Genomic DNA, 24914 nt, shown 5'->3' on the forward strand with positions numbered 1-24914 from the left:
CTCCAACAGCGCGACTTTTCAAAATCCAAATCCGCATATGTGGACATCGGCATCCAACACTTTGTCCGACGACATCCGCATATGCGGACAATGGCAGCGAGTGAGTTAAACAGAAGTCAGCACTGACCTGATTGAGAACTATGATGTCCAGTGTGTGTTTTTCTCAAGGACATGGCGTTGGGGGTGTAGGGTAGGGGAGCATTTAATTAGGTTTTGTAATCAGTCCATATTTTCTTTCACCACTGATTTCAGTTATGTATTACAGGCAGTTTGAGAAGTACAGAGATGTGTTTTGGTTTTGAAGAAGCAGTATTAAATCAATGTAAGCAGTCACTGAATTTTGTAGAACTAGGGTTGTTTTTGTTTTTCTCTCTTTTTATTCTCTTCATGATTTTACAGAACACTCAAGAGAAAACACAAGGGTCTTTTTTTCTGTTTTTATTTTCTTAACATTGCATGTTTTATATATTATTCAGGACGCTCAAGAGGAAACATTAACAAAATAAGTACAATAAGGATAAGATACTCAGTATCAATGTAGAAAAAAACTGTGTGTGTATATCACATTCTCTAATCCTTTCCTTTTATTTGACTGTAGTTTGATATTTATAGATTCACCCAGTGTATAAATAGATAGATATACTTATTGTGTTGTGCTTGTGGATGCATATTGACTAAACAAGTGTTTACAGATACATGTGTATACACTGCCAGAACTGAACCCGGTGTCTGTGGATCTTGATTAATCATAATATGAATTATGATGTATGTGGATGCTTCATCGTTGAAGTTTTGTTCATGAATAACACTTTGTAGTATCCATTCATTTCATACCTTTTGCATTATCAGTGTCACAGTTTTTCTCCTTTTCTTCATAGTTTTTAAGATAGTTTTTTTTCTTATATTTTCTTTTTTTTGATGTTCTTATTTGAAGACAATGGGTACTTGGAATGAAACATCCAAAGCACTTCTTGGTTATAAAAAACAACAAACAAGCATGAAATCTCCGTCATACTAATGTACGCTCATATATGTTTGCATGAGTGCTATTGTTTTACCAGCTAAAACACAGATAAGTGTGTACAAGTACTACAACTACAAGTTATTCAGAGATAGTGAGGAATATTTTTTTTCTGATTACTAAATATTACTATGTACCAGTGCCGGTAGTGAAGAATTTGTTGCTTGATACTATACTGTCTACCTCAAACATGCTTTTGAAGCTTGCTCCTTTTCTTTGTTGTGTATATTTGCAGGGTTGCTCAGTCATTACAGTATAAGGTAGAACTTTCAATTCGATTTTGGCACTTCCACTTATCGGTTATCCTTAAAAAAGAAAAAAAAAGAAGTCTTTACCAGACTATGTATCTGTTTTGGAATGGATGTGAGATGTCAGTGAGTGAGGCAAGCCAAGGAACAAACAGTCTCAGGGTCAACCAAATAGCTGTCATCATTCTGAAATATGTGAATGTCCACAGTTGTGTATACAAGACATCACTTCTCAAAAACAAATCCACTGATAACAGATCAGTTAGTCTTTAATTTGTATGAAGTGAATCACATTTTGCTTTCTGTTCCTATACCTAGGTATTGCTAACTAAAGACTTAAGTTTTGGTTGGCATTACTTGTTTTGTTGACATTTATACTTGAATGTGTGTGTGTTTGTAGCTCTGTGTTTTTTGTCACTTTTTAGAATGGCCCTGTCTTAAACTCAGCCAACATGGTTTGACTTCATTTGAAATGGTATATTCATTGTAATAAAAGTGTATCACCAACAGTTTGTGTCCTTTGTCTCTGGCCAACACAATTCACACCACAAAATGTACATGACACAGTTCTGTAAAAGTACATCACACAAACAGCAGATCTAAACTAATAAAGTGCCCTTTTCCAGATCTGAACTGATAAAGTGCCCTTTTCCAGATCTGAACTGATAAAGTGCCCTTTTCCATATCTGAACTGATAAAGTGCCCTTTTCCATATCTAAACTGATAAAACGCCCTTTTCCATATCTGAAGTGATAAAGTGTCCTTTTCTAGATCTGAACTGATAAAGTGCCCTTTTCCAGATCTGAACTGATAAAGTGCCCTTTTCCAGATCTGAACTGATAAAGTGCCCTTTTCCAGGTCTGAACTGATAAAGTGTCCTTTTCCAGGTCTGAACTGATAAAGTGCACTTTCTAGATCTAAACTGATAAAGCGCCCTTTCCAGATCTGAACTGATAAAGTGTCCTTTTAATTACACATACTTAACCGTGACCCAACTAGTGCAGACTCCGGCAGGGGTCTGACATTCCTGTCCTGTGCAAACTATCCGCCCATGCGGAGCAGACGAAACTACGGCCGATAACCTCCCGGAAGTAGGTAACCTCCCCTTTGTCCCGCTGGTTATCGCCCTCTTTTTCCGGCAGCCATCATGACTCCTGTACCTGTGCTCTTCATACGGCTAAGTTTTTTCGTATTTTCTGTCTGTCTGTCGATTCTCTGGCGTTCTTGTTTGTGGTCAAATTATGTCTCCAACCAGGTCACATAATTATGTAGCTCGATTGGGGAATCGTGCTAAAATTAAAGCGCGATCGCAATCGATTCGCTGACACTCTGGGCCCTCTACTCCTGGCCCTCTAAACAACGCCAACCCGCCGCCTTCTCCACTTCCTCCGCTCCCTCCGGTCGACTCCAGACCTCCGCCACCTCCTCTGATGACTTCTAGAGGTTTGTGGTCACACACTCAGGTCAGTGTTACCTTTCATGTCATTTTTATCGATCCGCGAACTCACTCGACGCGATCCGCGTTTTCTCGGCCCTGCCAGTCGGCAGTGTACGAGTCGATCTCCTCTATCTCTTTACCATACCCACAGTTGCACCAATGGAATGGCCACAATCCCTTGGAAAAAAAAAAAAAAAAAAAAAAAAGAAGGCAGCTTGCCTTGGATCCGCACGTTAGACTGGGCCCTATGTGCGATGCGTCCGTGGTGGCGGCCGTGACATCGGATCACGCGACCCCCCACGCGGCTTGCCTCGACCGTCTCGGATCCAATAGCGACCGAGGCGTGTAGGGATGCCCTCCCCTGGTGTAGGGAGGAAGGTGGACCACTAGGGGACACGCTTGCCCATACGCGTGCACCCCCCCCCCTTGTCCGGATCACCCGATCCAAGGGAGGCAACCCCTGCTTCGGCACCCTTGCCGGTGACCGCCGCAGTTATTTCCCTTGCACCGGCACTGCTCCTCGCCTTCAGTGCGAGTGTGTGCACGGTCCTACCAAGCTATGCGGTGATGACCCCATCTGCCACACCGCCGAGTGCTGCTGTTTCCCATCCACTAATGGTGTCTCAGCAAGCTACTCAACCAAACAATCAGCAACTCATCGCTAAACTTGCTGCAGCAATTATGCACCACTCTGCCTTCCGGTGCCGCGCCTTGCGCCCACAGAGCAGGTACGTGCACGCCCCATTGGAACTTAGGCAGTGTTGGATTCTTCTGCCCCATTGCCTAACTCTGCTGTTTCCCAGACTAATATTGGCACTTCCACGTTGGAGTACCTCTTATATCATATCATATATCAATATCAAGGCGTGCAAGCCTGACAAGGCCTTTTACCCGCTTGAAGTGGGGAAGAAAAAGAGAGTCCCCACGTATGTCTGTTGCATTTTTCAACATTGAGTGCGCAGTGCTTGAAAAATCAGAAAATATGTAAATGAGTTTTGTATTTAAAGTTTTCACAATGAATATCAAGATAATTCTTACATGTATTAATAACTCGATCCTGCCTCTCGGCAGTGCTCGGGCCGATCTTGTCTATCACTTTATCCGTCAACACACAACTGACAACTGAACGCCGGTCCTCTCGCAGGAGCTGTTCGCGAGATTGGACCGCCGTTCAGCAACAGGGGGATGCACATCCCACGGCAAGCCGACGGACTTGTCACCCCCTCGCCCACGACGCCCATAACACTGGATTACGGCGCCGTCATGCCACATGCCCTGACCGTCTCGCGTCCGATGGCGACCGATTCGGGTTGGGAGGCCCACGGCACTAAGGGGCATTATAATTATTCCCCTTGCGCTCGTTTTCACCTGTGTCGGTTACGGTGGCATCGAACCACGGACTCTCACACACAACATGACACTCCTCCCTGTTCAGCGAGGACACGTCGCACAAGGGGGATATGTGCTCTAAAGACACATTACTTTTCGATGATTTTCGGCGCCAAGGGAGGCAACTCCACATTTGTAACCTAGGCGCTCGAAGCTGTGGTTAGTTTCGCCGACACAGCACATCACTCCTGCCCCCCGTGCTGTCCACCAACGATGTTTTCTTTCGGTTTCTCATTGGGTCCTCATGCCCAGTCAGGGACTTTACACATCTTTGCATAGCAACTGCACTTTTCTTGCTGTTTCTCAGGCTATTGGCTACAGGAAATGCATCACAATATTTCCCCTTCTATCCATTTGATTTATTATCACAAGCAACAATCACGAAATATATATAGAAAAATCTATACATATTTAAAAAAAAAAAAAAAAAAAAAAAAAAAAAAAAAAAAAAAATTCTGTATATATTTATATATATACATATATATATATACACACACACATATATACATATATATGAGATATATTGCTACATTCATACGCATTTCTGCTTTCACGTATAGATGCGTACTTATCCATCGGTATACACATGTGTATGTGCTTATGGGATAGGTTCAGACGACTTTCATATTAACATGTACAATTATATTTCTATCTCAATTCATTGACATCTGTTCATTGAGATTCCCTACATAGCAATATAGGCACACTTGCATTTGCGGCCTTCTGTTCACAATGCCCAGAACTCTCTGCCTCTACGTACTGGCACTTTATTCATATGCGTATGTACATCTCATATGTAGGTGCATGGACAGATTCCTTTCCATTGATGATTATGCACACTTACCCACTTACTTGGGTATATCGGTGCACGCTACACGTATGCTTATACAGCCGCTTATTTCTTGTGTCTCGATCTCTTGTCATTGGCATACTTCTGACATCACTTGAGCTGATGGAAGTTTTTATTCCCTTGGCACATATATGTATTCATTTTCATACATTCATCCCTACCTTGCTTTTGGAGGACGACTGCACTCACAAAAATAACATAAAATAATAATAGCCTCATTCACGCCTGAATGTATGCTCCTTCACATTTCAATAGTGGCTGGTCCTTAGGGATCCACACATACCCCCTTCACACCCACAGGGCTAAGAATGCCTCTCTTGGTGCAAGGACGGACAAGGCAACCCAACTCATTTGCCTGCAACAATCACCCATAAGGCTGGAGATGCACAAGGAAGGGTGAGGCAGTCCAACTTAGAGGTGCCACTCTGGACACACATACCTTTCATTCCTTCCAAGTTTGTAAGGCATCCCTTCTTTCTCCCCTTGCCTACAACAACCCTTGGTTTGCACCACTGTGATTGTGACAAAAGCTCCACACAGGCCCTACATCCTAGCCAGCCTTCCCATGAAGAGGTGTCTATCTTGCCTTACAAATTTTAGCGGACCCAAAAACTGCCCACTGGGCAGGAGACAATCACCCTCAGCCCATCTCTTCTACTCCTCTCTAGTAGCAGAAGGCCTGGGTCATAATTGTTTTCCTCTACATTTGGGAGAAAGGCATATTGACGAGGACGGATGTGTCCCACAAAGCACAACGAACCGTCCATTAGCCACAGGGGTGTACCTTTCTGCCCACTCGTACCAGCACGGCAGATGCCGCATTCAAGCACATCAGTTCACCCCATCACCTTGCTTGAACACAAATCCAGCATCAACGTCTCAAACAATTGGCGTTCGAAAGCACTTTCTGCGCTTAGTCTTCCCTGCCCGATCCTTTCGGCCTCTACACACAACCACTGCTGTGGTTACAGATGGCCATTCCTCCTCAAGCACTGTCTTTCCAATGAGACACTTCCAGAGGTTGCTAGCCTAGGCAGGCTATCCCATCATGGAGCCCCAGCCTTCGGTCAAGGGACTGTCAGAGGATGACTTTGTTGTCACTTCGGAAGCAAGCACCATGTCTTCCTGACACACGGTTGCACCACAAGACCCCGTCAACTCTTTCCGGCTTCCTTACATTGCAACATAATCTGCATGGTGAACACCTTCGTCCCTGAAGCACACAGCAGCTGTTTCCTGGTTTACCCATGCTGATTGGTGTCCTCCTAGGAACAGTATATGATAATCAGTCGAGTACGACAGTCTCCATCAGAACAGCAGAGGAGGCATCTGCTGTCCAGTCTATTCGGGCTGGAATTCGATTATACAATTTATAGTAGAGAGTGTTTTGCCCAAGTTGCATCCCCAGTCCCTCAATCAAGAGGGCCTTAGGACTCATAATTGGGAAGGTTCCCAAAGGCTACTTAGGCCTAAGGCTACAGCACTAAGTCCCAGTGCAATTTGACTTCTAGTCTGAGAGACATAGTCATTCATGAAAGACTAAGCTGCAAATGATTTCCCTTTGCAATTAAGAAACCACTGATAATACAGCTCTCACCTTGCAGTTGGCCATACTAAAAACGTATGTCAGATCAGTGCCTTGATGTCAATAGCCAGTACAACACATCTTGAGCCACTTACCTCCCTGCCCCGCCCCGCTCCATCCCAGACTCAGTGCGCACCACACACAGCCAGAGGCCTGTCATGGATCCGGTCCCCTTTCTCACTAAAAAACCTTCAGCAAAAATTTTCCCCATGGAAACCCTCTTCCATTTGGGAATTCCATCACTGAATGAGACTCAGTGACCTGTGGGCACATGAAATGCACTTCCACAGCCTGATCCAACCCAGCCATTGACTGCCGACAACTTTCTGCAGGTTACTCCAACAGGCCACACTCAGGCAGAGAAGCCACCAAGCCTTCCGTATGCCCCTTCGTGATGGTACCTACCTGGGCAATTACACAACCCTGTCCCAGAGACACCAGGGACATCAAGTCTTTTGTTGCCAAATGTCTGCCATCCTATGCATAGGCAACATACCAGTGCTGTCATTTTTTGACAACGTCAAAAAAGGGGGGGGCCAGGGGCGGGGGAGTGCCCATCGCCTGTCAGCTCGCATGGAGGAGCTCCACAGATCTGGCTGTCATGCCTGAGGCAGGCCCAACACGGTGACCTACCTCTCTCGTGCCACAGTTCCCTTCAAACACAAAAACCACTTCCACTATCGGCCCACATCCGTTGTGGAATCATCAGATCAAATCACATGCGCACCTCCTTGCATTGACGCTCATCCGCGCTCATCTGCTCAGCTGTGGTCCACAGTCCTCCCCCACAATACAGCTGTGGACCTCTGTCTTCTTTACCCGCACTAATGTCCTTAGGCGACACAGTACACTCTACTTTCGTCAAATTCTACTTGAGGGACACCTATCGCCTAAGGGATAATGGCTCATCGACTTCTACCAGAGAGATGTCGCACGCCTGCGGGTTGATGGCGCAAGAGCCATCGCTTCTGTGGTAGCTGCACAACAGACCATCACAGCTCACAGACAGTAGAACAGGCGAGCCCTCCACCTTGTCGTGCTATTCTGCACTAGTTGGGTCACGGTTAAGTATGTGTAATTAAAAGGAAATTTTCTATCTAAAATTACGTTTAAATAACATACTTACCGTGACCCAAATTTAAGACCCTCCCGTCCTCCCCGCTTCCTGTTCTTCCTGCTTGCTGCGCTGGTGATGGCATATTGCCGTCAAAAGAGGGCGATAACCAGCGGGACAAAGGGGAGGTTACCTACTTCCGGGAGGTTATCGGCCGTAGTTTCGTCTGCTCCGCATGGGCGGATAGTTTGCACAGGACAGGAATGTCAGACCCCTGCCGGAGTCTGCACTAGTTGGGTCACGGTAAGTATGTTATTTAAACGTAATTTTAGATAGAAAATTTCCTTTTCCAGGTCTGAACTGATAAAGCGCCCTTTCCAGATCTGAACTGATAAAGTGCCCTTTCCAGATCTGAACTGATAAAGTATATTTTCCAGGTCTGAACTGATAAAGTACCTTTTCCCAGATCTGAACTGATAAAGTACCCTTTTCCAGGTCTGAACTGATAAAGTGCCCTTTCCCAGGTCTGAACTGATAAAGTGCCCTTTCCAGATCTGAACTTTCCAGATCTGAACTGATAAAGTGTCCTTTCCAGATCTGAACTGATAAAGTGTCCTTTTCCAGGTCTGAACTGATAAAGTGTCCTTTTCCAGCTCTGAACTGATAAAAGTGCCCTTTTCCAGATCTGAACTGATAAAGTGCCCTTTTCTACATGAGGAGAGGGAAGAAAGGGTTGGAGTCCTACACATTCAACCATTACCTTGTTGATCACTCCTGTACAGCACAGACATGTCCACATGTATAATTATGGATATGTTTGTATACAGTTATTTTCCATGAACTGAATACAAAAACAGGTATGCATACAAATTATCCAATGGATTTTTTTTTAAATGATAGTGAAAAAATTATTGAACATTTTTATTTGTGAAACCCGTGCTTTTGAACCTCGGGAAAATTTAAAATGTAATTTTGGTGTCAAATAGGCAGAATTAATTTTGGACTAGCAGTCTCACTGTCAATTTCTGTGAAGTTGTTCTTTTTTGTCTGTCTCTCCCTGCCCCCATGCTCTCTCTCTCTCTCTCTCTCTCATACACATGTCATATTCTCTGACTGCCACTGCCGTCTAGCAATGAGATGCAATCAGCAAGTTAAATCACCTGTCTGCTGACTAATCCATCAAACACAGGAAAAGAAAAAGTTCCTAAAAGGCCTAAGTTACAACCTACCTACTACTGCGCAAAGGTTACTACCTTTCCCAAGGACAACTAAAACACAAGTATTTATTCGACACCAGCAATTCTGTTGTCTCACTGGGAATCGGTATTGCATATATACTGTACCTGAGCAGAACAATAACAAACAGGTTCAAAGTCCTGCAGCCATTTATGGCCATCGGGCCAGTGATTCCACACCCAGCACTATGCAGGCCTCGGCACTGGAAGGCAGTGCATTGTCTTCTCCTTCAGCTGCTCTAACCTTCCCCGGCTGAAGTCAGGTGTCCACTGACACCTGTGCGGAGTGAGGTAAATCGGTCGGTGCATTTCTCCAAGGACACACCACCATACCTAAATGGGGCCTTGAATCTTGACCAATGGTCAGAAGTCCAACACCCAACTGAATCTTGTCACAGCACCTCTTACAGCACGCCATAACTTACTCCAAATAGGTAAGACTGTGATCTACCACATCGCACAATTTCAGAAATGACACAATAGGGCAATTTTCTCACAGACCAGCCGTGAAACAAGCAAACATTATGCCCTTCTGGTCTGGACCCACCATAAAACAAGCAAACATTAACGCCCTTCTGGTCTGAACCCAAGCAAAACACATTGACATCAAAAATTCAGAAAGGAACTTATTAACAGTTTCAGCTTCAATGAGGTATCAAAGCATGTGAGTGATACATACACGTCATACTATCTCTGGTTTAAATGAAATATGATGAGGTATCAAAGCATGTGAGTGATACATACACGTCATACTATCTCTGGTTTAAATGAAATATGATGAGGTATCAAAGCATGTGAGTGATACATACACGTCATACTATCTCTGGTTTAAATGAAATATGATGAGGTATCAAAGCATGTGAGTGATACATACACGTCATACTATCTCTGGTTTAAATGAAATATGATGAGGTGTCAAAGCATGTGAGTGATACATACATGTCATACTCTCTGGTTGAAATGAAATATGATGGGGTGTCAAAGCATGTGAGTGATACATACACGTCATACTATCTCTGGTTGAAATGAAATATGTCAAAGCATGTGAGTGATACATACATGTCATACTATCTCTGGTTTAAATGAAATATGATGAGGTGTCAAAGCATGTGAGTGATACATACACGTCATGCTATCTCTGGTTGAAATGAAATATGATGGGGTGTCAAAGCATGTGAGTGATACATACACGTCATACTATCTCTGGTTGAAATGAAATATGATGGGGTGTCAAAGCATGTGAGTGATACATACACGTCATACTATCTCTGGTTTAAATGAAATATGATGAGGTATCAAAGCATGTGAGTGATACATACACGTCATACTATCTCTGGTTGAAGTGAAATATGATGGGGTGTCAAAGCATGTGAGTGATACATACACGTCATACTATCTCTGGTTGAAGTGAAATATGATGGGGTGTCAAAGCATGTGAGTGATACATACACGTCATACTATCTCTGGTTTAAATGAAATATGATGGGGTGTCAAAGCATGTGAGTGATACATACACGTCATACTATCTCTGGTTTAAATGAAATATGATGAGGTATCAAAGCATGTGAGTGATACATACACGTCATACTATCTCTGGTTGAAGTGAAATATGATGGGGTGTCAAAGCATGTGAGTGATACATACACGTCATACTATCTCTGGTTGAAGTGAAATATGATGGGGTGTCAAAGCATGTGAGTGATACATACACGTCATGCTATCTCTGGTTGAAATGAAATATGATGGGGTGTCAAAGCATGTGAGTGATACATACACGTCATACTATCTCTGGTTGAAATGAAATATGATGGGGTGTCAAAGCATGTGAGTGATACATACACGTCATACTATCTCTGGTTTAAATGAAATATGATGAGGTGTCAAAGCATGTGAGTGATACATACACGTCATGCTATCTCTGGTTGAAATGAAATATGATGGGGTGTCAAAGCATGTGAGTGATACATACACGTCATGCTATCTCTGGTTGAAATGAAATATGATGGGGTGTCAAAGCATGTGAGTGATACATACACGTCATGCTATCTCTAGTTGAAATGAAATATGATGGGGTGTCAAAGCATGTGAGTGATACATACACGTCATGCTATCTCTGGTTGAAGTGAAATATGATGGGGTGTCAAAGCATGTGAGTGATACATACACGTCATACTATCTCTGGTTTAAATGAAATATGATGGGGTGTCAAAGCATGTGAGTGATACATACACGTCATACTATCTCTGGTTTAAATGAAATATGATGAGGTATCAAAGCATGTGAGTGATACATACACGTCATGCTATCTCTGGTTGAAATGAAATATGATGGGGTGTCAAAGCATGTGAGTGATACATACACGTCATACTATCTCTGGTTGAAATGAAATATGATGGGGTGTCAAAGCATGTGAGTGATACATACACGTCATACTATCTCTGTTTTAAATGAAATATGATGAGGTGTCAAAGCATGTGAGTGATACATACACGTCATGCTATCTCTGGTTGAAATGAAATATGATGGGGTGTCAAAGCATGTGAGTGATACATACACGTCATGCTATCTCTGGTTGAAATGAAATATGATGGGGTGTCAAAGCATGTGAGTGATACATACACGTCATGCTATCTCTGGTTGAAATGAAATATGATGGGGTGTCAAAGCATGTGAGTGATACATACACGTCATACTATCTCTGGTTTAAATGAAATATGAAACGAATCAACAGGCGATACAAACAAAATAATCCAAAGAAAAATATCTGTCACAGGCACCATGAATGATAAAATGAAGCAAGTATGGGGTAAGAAAAGGCACCCCCCCCCCCCCGACCCCCACCCCAACCCCCCTCCACCTCAAGAAAAAAGAAGTAAAGAAAAACATCGGGTAATCACATTGTTTCATAAAAAAAAAAATTATTATATAAAAGCCAAGTGGACCGTACAGCCACATCCAGTGTGGGGGTGGGGACGGCATCACTTTGAGGCGACACGGGGCTGGCCCCGGGAGCAGCAGAGGCAGCGGATCAGCTCCATGGCCAGCTGCACCACTTCCACCACGCTGAGGAACGACAGCCCCACCCACAGCCCCAGGGTGCCGCCCAGGTCAGAGATGAACTGGGCTTCCTGTCTCACACACACACACACACACACACACACACACACACGCACACACTGAGGCAATGATATCCACAGTGGAGTGGAGGGGAAGGAATGATGATAATGCCACAACCCCCTCCCCCCCCCCCACACACACACACACACACGCCCACACATACATAATTTTTAAATTACACACACACACAGGCGCGCGCGCGCACACGATATTAATCATCAAGATATTAAACAATGAACAATGAGTTCCACTGATAATCTGCTGCGGAATATCCAGTTCAACACATGCACACACACGCGTGCATCCTCTAACTCTTTTTTTTTCTTCTTTAATATCGATTCTAAAATAATAATAATAATAATAATAATAATAATAATAATAATAATAATAAATAAATAAATAAAAATAAAAAAATAAAGCGTAGAATGCACTTCAAGGTGGGTTGGGTTTTTTGTTGTTGTTGTTTTTCAAATTTCATTTCTTTTGATTTTTTGTTTGTTGTTGTTGTTGTTGTTTGTTTGTTTTTTTGTTTTATTGTTTTGTTTAAACAAACTATATCTCTGTGTGAACCTCCAGCTGTTCTTCCCGTGGAGAATGCGTCGCCAGCAGTTCAGCGCCACATTTTTTACTATCTTTTCTGCTTGCAAGGGTAGGCTACTGTGCTGGGTTTTTCTACAGACAAGGACAACTACGCTTTTGTTGCCGTGAGTTACTGATGAGTGTTAAATGCGTGCTGCACACAGGACACTCACTTTGTCTCATCCGGTAATGGGACAGCTTCCTGGTATGCTTGTTGCAGTGTTTTGTGTGTTGACAGAGAAGTGTACTATAGTGCATTTCAGTGCAGCGTCAGCTGGTGCACAGACCCAGGCTTAGACACACAACCAATTAACATATCTGGAAGAATCTGGTGAACAGTTCTTCAATGTGGCCACCCAATCACTCTTAATCAACGGTGTTAGAGAAGAAGAAGAAGAAAAGTGTAGTGTAGTGTATCTGAATGGGCTTTTTTTTTTCATTCTCTGTGACTGAGTTGTGAACACAATTCATACCTCATAATCTGGTTCCTCTGTGATATTTTCGTAGTTCAGATCTTCGTAAAAGATGTTGAGCTTCACAAATTCACGTCTGAAACATAGTATGATAGGACACTATTATGTCACACACACACACACACACACACACACACACACACACACACACACACACACACACAATCAAGCACAACCACACACACGCATACAAGCACGGTATTATCTTTCTAAACCATGACAACGATCAACACAAATGTGGTGTTGTCAGTATACGAGAAGCCTGCTTTAACTCAGATGTATCGAGTATTGAGTGTCAAATGCATGTGTGTGTGTGTGTGTGTGTGTGTGTGTGTGTGTGTGTGTGTGTGTGTGTGTGTGTGTGTGTGTGTGTGTGTGTGTGTGTGTGTGTGTGTGTGTTGTGAGTGCGCATGTGCTAATACGAGCGAGCCTGTGTATTTGCATGAATGATACTGTAGTGTTTGCTGCACGCGCGCGCGTGTACGTGTGTTTAATTGGGTGCATGTACTGTAGTGATTACTCCGTATCCGCTGTGAGGCAACAAGAGAGAGAGAGAGAGAGAGAGAGAGAGAGAGAGAGAGAGAGAGACAGAGATAGAGACAGAGACAGACAAGACAAGACAAATTCTTTATTTCGAGAATAATAGATAATCACTGGTGTGCTTTTTTACATCCAGTCCCCGCCCTGAATAGGGTCTACACTACACAATATTTAATAAAAATGATACATGGTGTTACACACACACACACACACACACACACACACACACACACACACACACACACACACACACATGACATACAGGCACTAGCATGGTGTTAGTAAAATGCATAGGTAAAAAAAAAAAAAAAATGAAAGAAACAAACACACACAACACACACCGCATTACACATCAGAATGGGTGATAGAGGGTGAGGAAGGTTCTGTCAACCATACACATTTGACAAACAGTATCAATAAAATGAACGATTTACATTACACATTATGGCATAAGGTGGGACAGGCAACGTTTTTTGAAGGTGGTTGGGCAATGGTGTTGTTTAATTGTTTCTGGGACACAGAGAGACACAGAGAGAGACGAGACAGACAGAGACAGACACACAGAGAGAGACAGAGAGACAGAGACAGACAGAGAGATAGAGAGAGACAGAGAGAGAGAGATAGGGATATATATATATATATATGATCACTTTTTGGTGGCCTCAGTTGCATGCAAGTGCTCAACACTAGGCTTCTTCGTTGAAAACAACAGCAACAACGACAACAACAACAAAACAAACAAACAAACAAACAAACAAAAAAAAGCAAAACACATACAGGAAAAAAGAAAAGACAAAAGAGATCGATACAGAAGATATACATAACATCTGGACCCCGCTATTCCCTGCCCACATCCCCACCCGCACACACACGCACTGTGTCTGTGTGTTATCGCTATGATGGACAGATAATGCGTCCTTAAATGTCTGCCTGCCCAAATGAACACTTACGACAAGTCCTTTGACTGTTTTGACTTCAGTCGTTCGCATTTCTCCGGAGACATTCGCCTGCAAGCCGTTCTTACCAGTAAATGTTCCTGTCAACAAAAGCCGTGGGTAAAAACAAAAACAAAAACAAAACAAAAAAAACAACAAAAAACCCCCAAACAAACAAAAAAACAACAACAACAACAAAACACACAAGAAAACAAAAATACACACATTTGATTTGACTCCTTTTTTTTTTTTTTTTTTTTAAATAACCAAACAAACATTATATAGCGGGTAATGCAAACAAACATGATGATAAAATTTACAGAACAAGCAGATTATTGACATCATGCATGCCATGGAGTAGAAAGCATAAAATGGACAGAAGGATGATTAAATGATTTTTCTACACATTATAGATCATATAATCATATATATAGAACAATATATGTTGTTGTTTTTATAAGACGATGAAAAGTTCACACACACACACACACACACACACACACGGAGGGTTACACAGTCCATAAATACGATCATAATTAAATTATTGAATGATCGCCAAATCAAATAATTTCTGTATTTTCATTTCCAGTATTATCACTCCTTACTGATGGAAGTTCACAAGTGCACTGTGTCCTACTCACTGCGTACTGTGTGTTGGGCCAGGGACGGGCAGTCATTGTCCTCAGGTATTTGGTCTCACTGTTCACAACACAACGACAGTTTCTTTCTCTTTTGTTTGTTTGTTTCGTTAATACCAACACCCGTCTGTATTCTGCATGTCACAACACACCTAGCTGTCTATTCTTCATGTCACAACACACCTAGCTGTCTGTATTCTTCATGTCACAACACACCCGTCTGTATTCTTCATGTCGCAACACACCCGTCTGTATTCTTCATGTCACAACACACCCGTCTGTATTCTTCATGTCACAACACACCTAGCTGTCTATTCTTCATGTCACAACACACCTGTCTGTATTCTTCATGTCACAACACACCCGTCTGTATTCTTCATGTCACAACACACCTAGCTGTCTGTATTCTTCATGTCACAACACACCTGTCTGTATTCTTCATGTCACAACACACCCGTCTGTATTCTTCATGTCACAACACACCCGTCTGTATTCTTCATGTCACAACACACCTAGCTGTCTGTATTCTTCATGTCACAACACACCTGTCTGTATTCTTCATGTCACAACACACCTAGCTGTCTGTATTCTTCATGTCACAACACACCTGTCTGTATTCTTCATGTCACAACACACCTAGCTGTCTGTATTCTTCATGTCACAACACACCTAGCTGTCTGTATTCTTCATGTCACAACACACCTAGCTGTCTGTATTCTTCATGTCACAACACACCTGTCTGTATTCTTCATGTCACAACACACCCGTCTCCCCCTCCAACCTTTTTGCCCCCCACCCCCTGTCCCCCTCGCCAATCACCCGCATCCCGTTTCAGTGGTATCCTAAGACTCCCCCAGTGCATGGAACTTCAGCTGGACCTCCGCCCAGACCGACACCCAAAACTCCACCCCTGTCCAACAACGAAACCCTCACCACGCTAACAGACAGACAGACAGACAGACAGACACACACACACACACACACACACACACACACACACACACATACACAGAGAGTTCTTTCGCTTGCCAGATCAACTGCTTCTCTTTTATGAAGTCCTTTAAATATTTTCCTTTAATTGTATTTAGGTGGGTTTTTTTTTCCAATTTCACCCTCATTTGCCCGGTTTTCCCCAACTCTCCATTCATTCACATCCCCCACCCCTTCTAACCGATAATACTCAAATGTATACATAAATACTTTAACAAAATGTCTTCAATCAAGATGTGTGTGACTGGACAGTAAACAAAATCCCCCCCCCCCCCCCCCAAACACACAACAATACATAATTATAACAAAAGACTCACCTGCAAGGATTGTAACAGCCGCACTCAAAGTCTCCGTTCTGGAATTTCCACAAAGCCATTTTCAGGCATTCCACATCTGCACACACACACACACACACACACACACACACACACACACACACACACACACACACACACACACACATACACACACGAGCGCCCCTTAAATGCCAAAAAAATAGGCACAGGCTTTAGTCAGTACTGCATGATGCAAAAGCCACAGCATCAGTTAACCGCAAGCAAAAACGCACACCTGCACACTCAGGTGTGCATTCTATCATTCACAAACACACACCTGCAGACCCAGGTATGCATTCTGTCATTAACAAACACACACACGCACAAGTAGGCACTCACAGGCAAACACACAGTCATGTACGGACATTGATATTGGCCACCTCACCCAACAAACACACAGTCATATTACGGACATTGATATTGGCCACCTCACCCAGCAAACACACAGTCATGTACGGACATTGATATTGGCCACCTCACCCAGCAAACACACAGTCATGTACGGACATTGATATTGGCCACCTCACCCAGCAAACACACAGTCATATTACGGACATTGATATTGGCCATCTCACCCAGCAAACACACAGTCATGTACGGACATTGATATTGGCCATCTCACCCAGCAAACACACAGTCATATTACGGACATTGATATTGGCCATCTCACCCAGCAAACACACAGTCATATACGGACATTGATATTGGCCATCTCACCCAACAAACACACAGTCATATACGGACATTGATATTGGCCATCTCACCCAGCAAACACACAGTCATATTACGGACATTGATATTGGCCATCTCACCCAGCAAACACACAGTCATGTACGGACATTGATATTGGCCATCTCACCCAGCAAACACACAGTCATGTACGGACATTGATATTGGCCACCTCACCCAACAAACACACAGTCATGTACGGACATTGATATTGGCCTCCTCACCCAACAAACACACAGTCATGTACGGACATTGATATTGGCCACCTCACCCAACAAACACACAGTCATGTACGGACATTGATATTGGCCACCTCACCCAACAAACACACAGTCATGTACGGACATTGATATTGGCCACCTCACCCAGCGAACACACAGTCATATTACGGACATTGATATTGGCCACCTCACCCAGCGAACACACAGTCATATTACGGACATTGATATTGGCCACCTCACCCAGCAAACACACAGTCATATTACGGACATTGATATTGGCCACCTCACCCAGCAAACACACAGTCATGTACGGACATTGATATTGGCCACCTCACCCAGCAAACACACAGTCATATTACGGACATTGATATTGGCCACCTCACCCAGCAAACACACAGTCATGTACGGACATTGATATTGGCCACCTCACCCAGCAAACACACAGTCATGTACGGACATTGATATTGGCCACCTCACCCAGCAAACACACAGTCATGTACGGACATTGATATTGGCCACCTCACCCAACAAACACACAGTCATGTACGGACATTGATATTGGCCTCCTCACCCAGCGAACACACAGTCATATTACGGACATTGATATTGGCCTCCTCACACAGCAAACACACAGTCATGTACGGACATTGATATTGGCCACCTCACCCAGCAAACAGACACAAGTAAAACACGTAGGCGCCTTTCCACCCTCTCTGGATACAAACATAGAGAATATCAATACCAATGCTGATAATACTGCCGTTGCTAAAGACAACAACAACGCCGACGACAACGACAACAACAATAATAATGACAACAACAATGACAATAGTAGTAGTAGTAGCAGCAGTAGTAATAACATTAATAACAACAACAATATAATGATTATTATAATTTGCCGAATCTCTGAATAGGGTTCAACGTGGTAGTACTAGCAATTGATCACGCATCCTCCGCCTTCTTGGACAATACTCAACTCAAACAGAAGGAGACATGCAATGATAATTAAAGTGAAATAATCACCAACAACGATAATCATGTGGATTTATACAGCATCTTATCTCTGACTAGGAATCTACACATTGCTCACGCACGCGTAAATACACACATGCACATATTCTTTCTTTAATTCAATGGCTCTTCACTGTGACTCACATTAGACGAGTGGTGTGTATGTGTGTTCGTGTGGGTGGTAGGGTGGAGGAGGTGTTAAAGGGGTATGTACAGTAGGTGTTCCTGCTGTATCTGGTTTTCCTCGCCCTCAGCGCTCTTAACCAAAGGCAGGGAGAACCAGATAAAGTGATTAATGAAACAGGTTATAGTCCCATACAGCCTTGTGTGGCCATCACGGGCAGTGGATTCATATTTCGCTGTCTGGGGTTCAGAGTAGGAAGGCGGGGCCCACTTCTCTCCTTCCGCCGTTTAAACCTTCCCCAACCCAAGTCAGGTCAGCATTCACACCTGGGTGGAGTGATGGAAAATCGGAGTGAAGTGCCTTTCCCAAGGACAGAGCACATTGCTGAAACGGGGCCTGGAACCCTGATCACTGGTGAACACGGGATGAAAAGTCCAACGCCTTACCGATTCTGCCTCCTGATTCTGATACTGACACTGATTTTAACTATACTGATTCTGATAAGGATACTGATTTTTAACTATACTGATTCTGATATTAATGCTGATTTTAACTATATTGATTCTGATAAAGAAATGATTTTAACAAAACTGATTCTGATACCGATACTGACTTTTCACTATACTAATTGTGGTACTGATACTGATTTTAACTATACTGATTCCTTCAATGATACTGATTTTAACTATACTGATTCTGATACTGATTTTAACTATACTGATACCGGTACTGATACTGATTTTAACTATACTGAATCTGATTTTTAACTATATTGATCCTGGTACTGATTTTAACTAAACTGATTCTGATTTTTAACTATACTGATTCTGATACTGATTTTAACTAAATTAATTCTCATTATTAACTTTGATACTGATACTGATTCTGGTACTGATACTAATTTTAACTATACTGATTCTGATACTGAATTTAACTACACTGATTCTGATACTGATTTTAACTATACTGATTCTGATACTGAATTTAACTACACTGATTCTGATACTAATTTTAACTATACTGATTCTGATAGTGATACTGAATTTAACTATACTGATTCTGATACTGATTCTGATTTTAACTATACTGATTCTGACAGTGTTCTGATACTGGTTGTGAGAGTGACCTGAACGGGATCTGCAGGGTCTGAGGGTAGTGGTGACATTCAGCAGGATGTTCACCTCCTCAGCTGTTTCGTCGTGACAGCCACACGCCTCGTGCACCTGCCGCTGCTCACAGATCCTCACACACACCTCCACACACACGCACGCGCACACACACACACACACACACACACACATACACACATGCACACACACACACACACACACACACACACACACACACACACACACACACACACACACACACACACGGTTTCTTTTTCAGTGCGTCAAGTGCGTCCTTCACTCGGGACGTCGGTTTATCGTCTCATCCGAAGGAACAGATGCTCAGTTGGATTTTCCAGCCAAACTTGGTAGAAACGAAACGAAAGGAAATATCATCTTACCAGGGTAATGAGATAAGCAAATGTGTCAGTATACAAGGGCGAGAGCGGGTTTCGAACCCAGACCCTCACGTGTCACTGTAACCACACGGTTAACATTATCCAAAGCCAACGCTAATTCCACGGGCTTGGAACCAACCTCAACACTGAGCAAACTGATTACTCAGCCACTCAGTTCCGGTATCTTCACGCAAAGCCTTGGAGCTGATGAAAGGTTGCTATTCAGCAAAGCGCTATTCTGTTAGCCGAGTGGGAAGACGATTCTTTTCTTAAATTCATTCCAAACCCCATCTGTTTTTTTGTCCTCAGAATCATACGCTGTGCGTGGTGGAGGTGAACACAAAATGAAGGAAGTTAATCAACAAAGAACTGGTGCTGACCTGTGTGGAGTACATGATTCTGTATCTCTGCAGGTAGCCACGGGAGTCCGTACAGTAACCGTATGGATAGTCTTTCCTCGCGATGTGGACCTGAAACAACACATACACACCTTCTATACGCAAGTACGCAGACACATAATGTACACACATACCACATTCGCGCGCACGTGTTCCAACCCTTAGCCCTTCCCCACCACACATATCTATACACAGCCTACACCACATCAAATCTTCTGCCGTAAACACCAGCACGTTGTCTACAACCATTCACCCAATCATTACCACTAATACAAGCACCATCACGCCATTTCCCTTCCCTCCCCATCAATCATGTGTACAGCACATGCCAGAACACAGAAAGGAATATACATTGCCACAGACACACACACAGCACGTCACACCACACAAACAGTGTGTCCACAAAGACACGCACAGACAGGCAGCTTGGTGTTTGAGTTGGCCGCACGCACGCACGCACGAACGCAAGCACGCACGCACACACACACACACACGTACACACACACGTGCGCGCGCACACACACGCATATCCATACTCAACACACACACACACACACACACACACACACACACACACACACGCACATCCATACTCAACACACACACACACACACACACACACGCGCACGCACGCACGCACGCACGCACATCCATACTCAACACACACACACACACACACACACGCATATCCATACTCAACACACATACACTCTCTCTCTCTCCCTCTCTCTCTCTCCCTCTCTCTCCCTCCCTGTGTCCTTCTCCCCTTCCCCTCCCCGCTCCCCACCCCACCCCCCACTCCACTCCACTCCTCCCAGACGGACCAGTTTGAGGGAGAGCTTGGTGGTGGAGCCAGCAGCCACAGCCATGCCGTCATCCTGGGGGAAGGGAACAGTTCTGGGAGGGTGCACGCTGACCTGCAGTCCGTCGTCAGGGGTGATGGCCCGGATGTACTCCCCCGTGTCCAGGTACAGCACCAGCTCCAACCCTGCGGGGCCAGGCAGCGGGTGCTTATTGTGGTCATGGGCCCAACTGGGACGCGAGTGTCATTCTTCTTCTTCTTCTTCTTCTTTCTACTTCTTCTCCGCTTGTGGGCTGCAACTCCCCACGTTCACTCATATAAACACGAGTGGGCTTTTACGTGCATGACGGTTTTTTTCACCCCGCGATTTAGGCAGCCATACTCCGTTTTCGGGGGTGTCAATCAGTTCGATTACCATAATATGGGGACCGGGATTTTTATTTATTTATTTTTTTTTATTTTTTATTTTTTGCTGCCCCATCATCTGCACCGTTTCAGTGGCATTACTCCCACGCCGCTCATTTTGATTCCCTCATGCACGGCCACACCCGGGTTCGTCCGTCGCAGTTCCAGCGTCGGCAGTCCACAGGGAACCATCGATGTTAGGTCGCCAGGAGGCCACACACCAGAGGAGACCCTGCACTGCTGCTGAGTCACTTCGGTGGTGTTCAGTGGTGCCTGTTCTGATTTAACGTACTTAGGACACCACCTGCTAAGCCCCCTACTAACGACAATAATGGCTTAGTCGCGGAGCCAGACTTAGTGAGCGTCCCTCCCAGAGTGGAGACCGCCACCACGTCCCTCAAACAACAGCCCCCCATGAATCCGCCTACACTGACGACATTGACAGGACACACCCCAAGCACAGAAGTGGAGGGGTATCGAAACTGAGGTCACCATGAGAGCAGGGCATGAAAGGCCACAGACTTCGAGACTATATTGTTTATATTGATGACGATGAAGGAGGAGGATGACGATGATGATGACGATGTTGCTATGGAGGTCGATTTTGGTTTGGGACTGCGTGACAAGGCTGTACTCTACGCTTCCTGTCATACTGATATCCCGGCGTTAACCAGGCCCGAGAGATACAGACACTTGCAGTGTTGGTCAGGTAATTAGAGCAACACACCCAAAGACGCATCCTTGAAGTGGATGACACTTGACTGTGTGGTCCCAGTCTCCCCATTTAAGCCCACAGCACACTCAGGGTAGGAGCCGGCCACGGGCCGAAAAACCCACCTCCGCTGGGATTCGAACCCGCGTCCTCCCAGCCGTCAGTCCGCGACGCTAACCACTTCGCCACGGCGGCTGGTATTTATTTATTTATTTGATACTTTTCTCTCCAATAGACCACAGAGGACGCCGTGGTTGCAGAATCGTTTGGGGAATTGGGACTTCTGATTTAGTGTTGTTCACCAGTGGTATTTTAGGGCTCGGGGCCTTTAAACTGTCCATGGAAATACGTTGACGAAGGACATTTCTTAATGCTTTGCGAATTAGCCCTACAATGATCACTGAAGCAACCTAGCCATGGACCATCAGCCCTACTTTGGTTTGCAGCTGGGACAACTTAACATTGAAAGGGTAGTGTTGTTGACGCCCTTGTCTCTCTCTCTCTCTCTCTCTCTCTCTCTCTCTATATATATATATATATATATATATATATATACATATACATATACATATATACGTTTGGCTGGGAAATCAAACTGAGCGATAAACCGACGCCTCGTGTGCAGCACGCACTTGACGCACTGAAAAAAGAATCCATGGTTACAAAAGTGTTCTCTTCTTGAAAGATTGTGTACAATAGATCCGCTCAGATACACACACACACACAAACACACATCCACACCCCCTCCCCCCCCCCCCCACACACATACACACAGACACACACACACACGCGCGCACACACGCACACACAACACGTACACACACACACGCGCGCACGCGCACCCCCCCGCCCCCCCCCCCACACACACACCTCCTCGGGGCCCACTGGATCTACTGATAAACTTGTCGTACTGTAGCGTGTAGCAGTTGCCGAACTTCACATTGGTGACCAGCGTAAAGTTTCTGCCCACAGACACACAGCTAAAACGTCACATACAGACAGCTATAAAGTCACAGACATACAGCTACAAAGTCACAGACACACAGCTAAAACGTCACAGACATACAGCTATAAAGTCACAGACACACAGCTAAAACGTCACAGACATACAGCTATAAAGTCACAGACACACAGCTAAAACGTCACAGACATACAGCTATAAAGTCACAGACACACAGCTAAAACGTCACATACAGACAGCTATAAAGTCACAGACACACAGTTAAAACGTCACAGACATACAGCTACAAAGTCACAGACACACAGCTAAAACGTCACAGACATACAGCTACAAAGTCACAGACACACAGCTAAAACGTCACATACATACAGCTATAAAGTCACAGACACACAGCTAAAACGTCACAGACATACAGCTACAAAGTCACAGACACACAGCTAAAACGTCACATACATACAGCTATAAAGTCACAGACACACAGCTAAAACGTCACAGGCATACAGCTATAAAGTCACAGACACACAGCTAAAACGTCACAGACATACAGCTATAAAGTCACAGACACACAGCTACAAAGTCACAGACACACAGGTAAAACGTCACACACAGACAGCTATAAAGTCACAGACATACAGCTACAAAGTCACAGACACACAGCTAAAACGTCACATACAGACAGCTATAATGTCACAGACATACAGCTACAAAGTCACAGACACACAGGTAAAACGTCACACACGTACACCTATAAAGTCACAGACACACAGCTAAAACGTCACAGACATACAGCTACAAATTTACAGACACACAGCTAAAACGTCACAGACATACAGCTACAAATTCACAGACACACAGCTAAAACGTCACAGACATACAGCTACAAATTCACAGACACACAGCTAAAACGTCACAGACATACAGCTACAAATTCACAGACACACAGCTAAAACGTCACAGACATACAGCTACAAAGTCACAGACACACAGGTAAAACGTCACACACGTACACCTATACAGTCACAGACACACAGGTAAAACGTCACACACGTACACCTATAAAGTCACAGACACACAGGTAAAACGTCACACACGTACACCTATAAAGTCACAGACACACAGGTAAAACGTCACATACAGCTGTAAAGTCACAGACACACCATTATAAGGTTACAGACACACAGTTACTAGGTCACAGACACACAGCTATGAAGTCTCAGACACAGAGTTATAACGTCACAGACACACATTTATAGGGTCACAGACACACAGTTATAACGTCACAGACACAGTTAAAAAGTCAAAAACAAACAGTTATGAGGCCACAGACATAGTTATAAGGTTACAGACACACAGTTATAAGGTGAGAGGCACACAGTTAAATGTCATAGACACGCGGTTATATGATCATATGATGGTGAGTCTCCCGTCGGACCGACGGATGAGTAGGCAGGCAGGTTTATCTGTCGGTGTGTGTCCTCATATGGGAGAAGAGGCCAATTCTGGATGCGCAGCACTTCCCACAGGTGTTGCAAGGGAAAATATATCCAGAAGTTGAGCCCTGCTTCCTTCGCTCACGCTCTCCTTATTGGCCAGCGTTCTCTTGTTTTCAAACGTCTG

General features: G+C 44.1%; 1 protein-coding gene across 1 annotated transcript in view; it reads right to left on the reverse strand.

Moving 5' to 3' along the window:
- Window positions 1-11750: 11750 nt before the first annotated feature.
- The window catches only part of LOC143280534 (acid-sensing ion channel 2-like), a 31063-nt gene continuing 17899 nt past the window's right edge, over window positions 11751-24914 (reverse strand). The window contains exons 7-15 of the mRNA XM_076585221.1: window positions 23207-23298; window positions 21242-21405; window positions 20400-20489; window positions 19639-19765; window positions 16410-16485; window positions 15106-15163; window positions 14480-14565; window positions 12990-13065; window positions 11751-11948 (exon numbers count right to left, since the gene is read on the reverse strand). Of these exons, the coding sequence (XP_076441336.1) occupies window positions 11799-11948; window positions 12990-13065; window positions 14480-14565; window positions 15106-15163; window positions 16410-16485; window positions 19639-19765; window positions 20400-20489; window positions 21242-21405; window positions 23207-23298 (919 nt within the window). The 3' untranslated portion in view covers window positions 11751-11798. The remainder of the gene's footprint in view (window positions 11949-12989; window positions 13066-14479; window positions 14566-15105; window positions 15164-16409; window positions 16486-19638; window positions 19766-20399; window positions 20490-21241; window positions 21406-23206; window positions 23299-24914) is intronic.

Source organism: Babylonia areolata, chromosome 3 (genome assembly GCF_041734735.1).
Source record: "Babylonia areolata isolate BAREFJ2019XMU chromosome 3, ASM4173473v1, whole genome shotgun sequence".
NCBI classification, from domain to species: Eukaryota; Metazoa; Mollusca; class Gastropoda; order Neogastropoda; family Buccinidae; genus Babylonia; species Babylonia areolata.